At 53.2% G+C, this 2,139-nt stretch overlaps 1 protein-coding gene across 1 annotated transcript in view; it reads right to left on the bottom strand.

Annotated features, from left to right (window-relative positions):
- Positions 1–6: 6 nt before the first annotated feature.
- Positions 7–2,139, bottom strand: part of CA12 (carbonic anhydrase XII) — a 45,819-nt gene continuing 43,686 nt past the window's right edge. Inside the window, exon 11 of the mRNA XM_005861085.2 lies at positions 7–1,525. Coding sequence (XP_005861147.1) covers positions 1,450–1,525 — 76 coding nt within the window. The 3' untranslated portion in view covers positions 7–1,449. The remainder of the gene's footprint in view (positions 1,526–2,139) is intronic.

The following is a 2,139-nucleotide window of genomic DNA, read 5'->3' as shown; positions in this document are numbered from 1 at the left end:
AGGGGAGGCCACCCCAGGCCCCAGCCCTGCCGGAGGCCCCGCGAGCACCCACGTCTCCGAGGCGCCGCGGGGTCCTTTGTAACTCCGCCAGGCACAAGAGCCGCAGAGGCACAGGGCTGGCGTCACTAGGGAAGTCGTGCGAGCAGAGAGTGGCGAAGACCTGTGAGCGTCAGAGGGAGAGCAGGAGGGAAAGAGGACAGAAGGGACCCGTGCTTCAGGAGGACATTCCATGCTGTCAGATGAGGCTGGGAACCCGCGGGTTCTGTGAACTGGGAGGTGCTGACCTGAGAGGCTGCGGTGGGGCCCCTCCTCGGGCCTGGGACTCACTGGTCTCCTGGGCTCTTGCATCGGAGGGGACAGTGAAGGAGTTGTCTCCTCAGGAACTGCCTTTGGGATTTGGGGGGAAGACCATGAGGGATCTTTGGAACATTCCTTCGGTTTGGTCCCTACATCCCATGCTGCCAGCCCAGCACAGATAACTCCCTGCTGTCATACTTTGAAATATCTTTTAACTAAGCTGTGGCTCGATCCTCAGGGTCAGAGAAGTAGCCAAGTCCCACTCCCACGAAGGAGGCAGAAATGAAATTTAGGCAAAAGGGACAAAGCTCATCAACCACTTTGCTTCTGCCTGTTTCCTAGGTTCTCAGAATGCACGTCTGCTCCAGGAGAGAGAAAGCAACAGCACATTTTCAAGGGATAGCCCAATTATTGATAAACTCTATGGAGCATAAACCCTCACTGCCCTGCGACGGGCGGTCGGGCTTGGGCTTCCTAGCCTGACCTTCTCACACTCACAGCTTCCAAGATTCCTCAGACCTTGTCTCCCATGCTCTCTGCAGTCTAGTCGGCGTGTCTGACCCCAAGGACAGGACTGGGAAGATGCCTCTTCCATCTTTCAAAGAATATCCCCTTCCTTTTGTCTCAGGCACCTTGACCCTGTGCTTCCGCCCCCCCCCCCAAGGTCAGACTAAAGGTCGTGTCACAGCAGGAGGAAGACAACACCGGCTTCCCTGAGGCAAGACTTGAGTCTCCAAAGCACAACGAAGTAGAGGGTGCACATGCGCACACGCTGGTGTGAAATCTTGGACAAGGAGCGGGCCTTCCAGGACTTTAGAAACCACACCTGAGTGAACCCCTGGAGAAAAGTGACGTTCAATTATCACAGCCCCCACAGGTGACGTGGGGTGTGTCCCCAGAGTCCAGACCTCTCTGGTCTCACACAGATGAAGCACACAGCTCCGAGTTCCTGCTCCTGGGCGAGCTCTCCCATCCACGATCGCCCTGGGAGGCCGAGCATCAGGGTGGGGGGCACCCAGCTAGAGGCCCCCACGGGTCTGGGGTGTTTGGGGGGTGAGCTGCATAGAACCTTCGGGTAGTTCAAGTGTCCAAAGAGCCGCCGTGTAAGCATCCAAAGCGAAGTCCTCCCTCGGCGCCTGCAGCGCCAGGACCTCAGGCGTGGGCCTCCGCCTCCTTCCTGAGGGCCGGTTTGTAAATGACGCCTTTATTGCTGCCACCTTTCTTGCTGCTGGAAGGAGAAGGACACACACAGCTCATTAGTCAGAGGGGAGAGAGGCCGAGTGCAGCCTGACAGCTATGAAACGAGGCAAGTTTAAGGGGCCAGATTCCTGTCTCGGGACCTTTTCTGTTGGTTTTCGGAGGGAATGGCTGCAACTAAAGCATTAACCAAAATGGGGCCTGTTCATTGTCCAACTGTTCTTTTTTAACACCTGACAATACTAGGCCTGCGTTTGGGAACCAGCACTCGTTACCACCCTTGCTTCAAACCTTCGACTTCATAGCAGGGTTCCTGGCAACCTTTTTTTCATGCCAGGAAAAATCAGTTGGGTTTTAGGGGAAAAAAATAAACATAACAATGAAATAGGAGCAAAGGGCACTATAGCTAAAGTGAGTGAAAAATAAAATTTTCCTCCACTTTTCTTTTTGGATTCATAAAAGACAAATACCATGTGATTTCACTTACATGTGGAATCTAACGAACAAAATAAATAAACAAAATAGAAATGTACTCATAGGTGCAGAGAACGGACTGACAGCTGTCAGGAGGTTTAGGGGCTGGGTGAAAAAAGTGAAGGGATTAAGAAAAACAAACAAACTTGTAGACACAGACAACAGTACCAG

Source organism: Myotis brandtii, unplaced genomic scaffold (assembly GCF_000412655.1).
Source record: "Myotis brandtii unplaced genomic scaffold, ASM41265v1 scaffold144, whole genome shotgun sequence".
NCBI classification, from domain to species: Eukaryota; Metazoa; Chordata; class Mammalia; order Chiroptera; family Vespertilionidae; genus Myotis; species Myotis brandtii.
The sequence above is the reverse complement of the archived record's forward strand: the minus strand, read 5'-3'. Positions and strand labels throughout refer to the sequence as shown.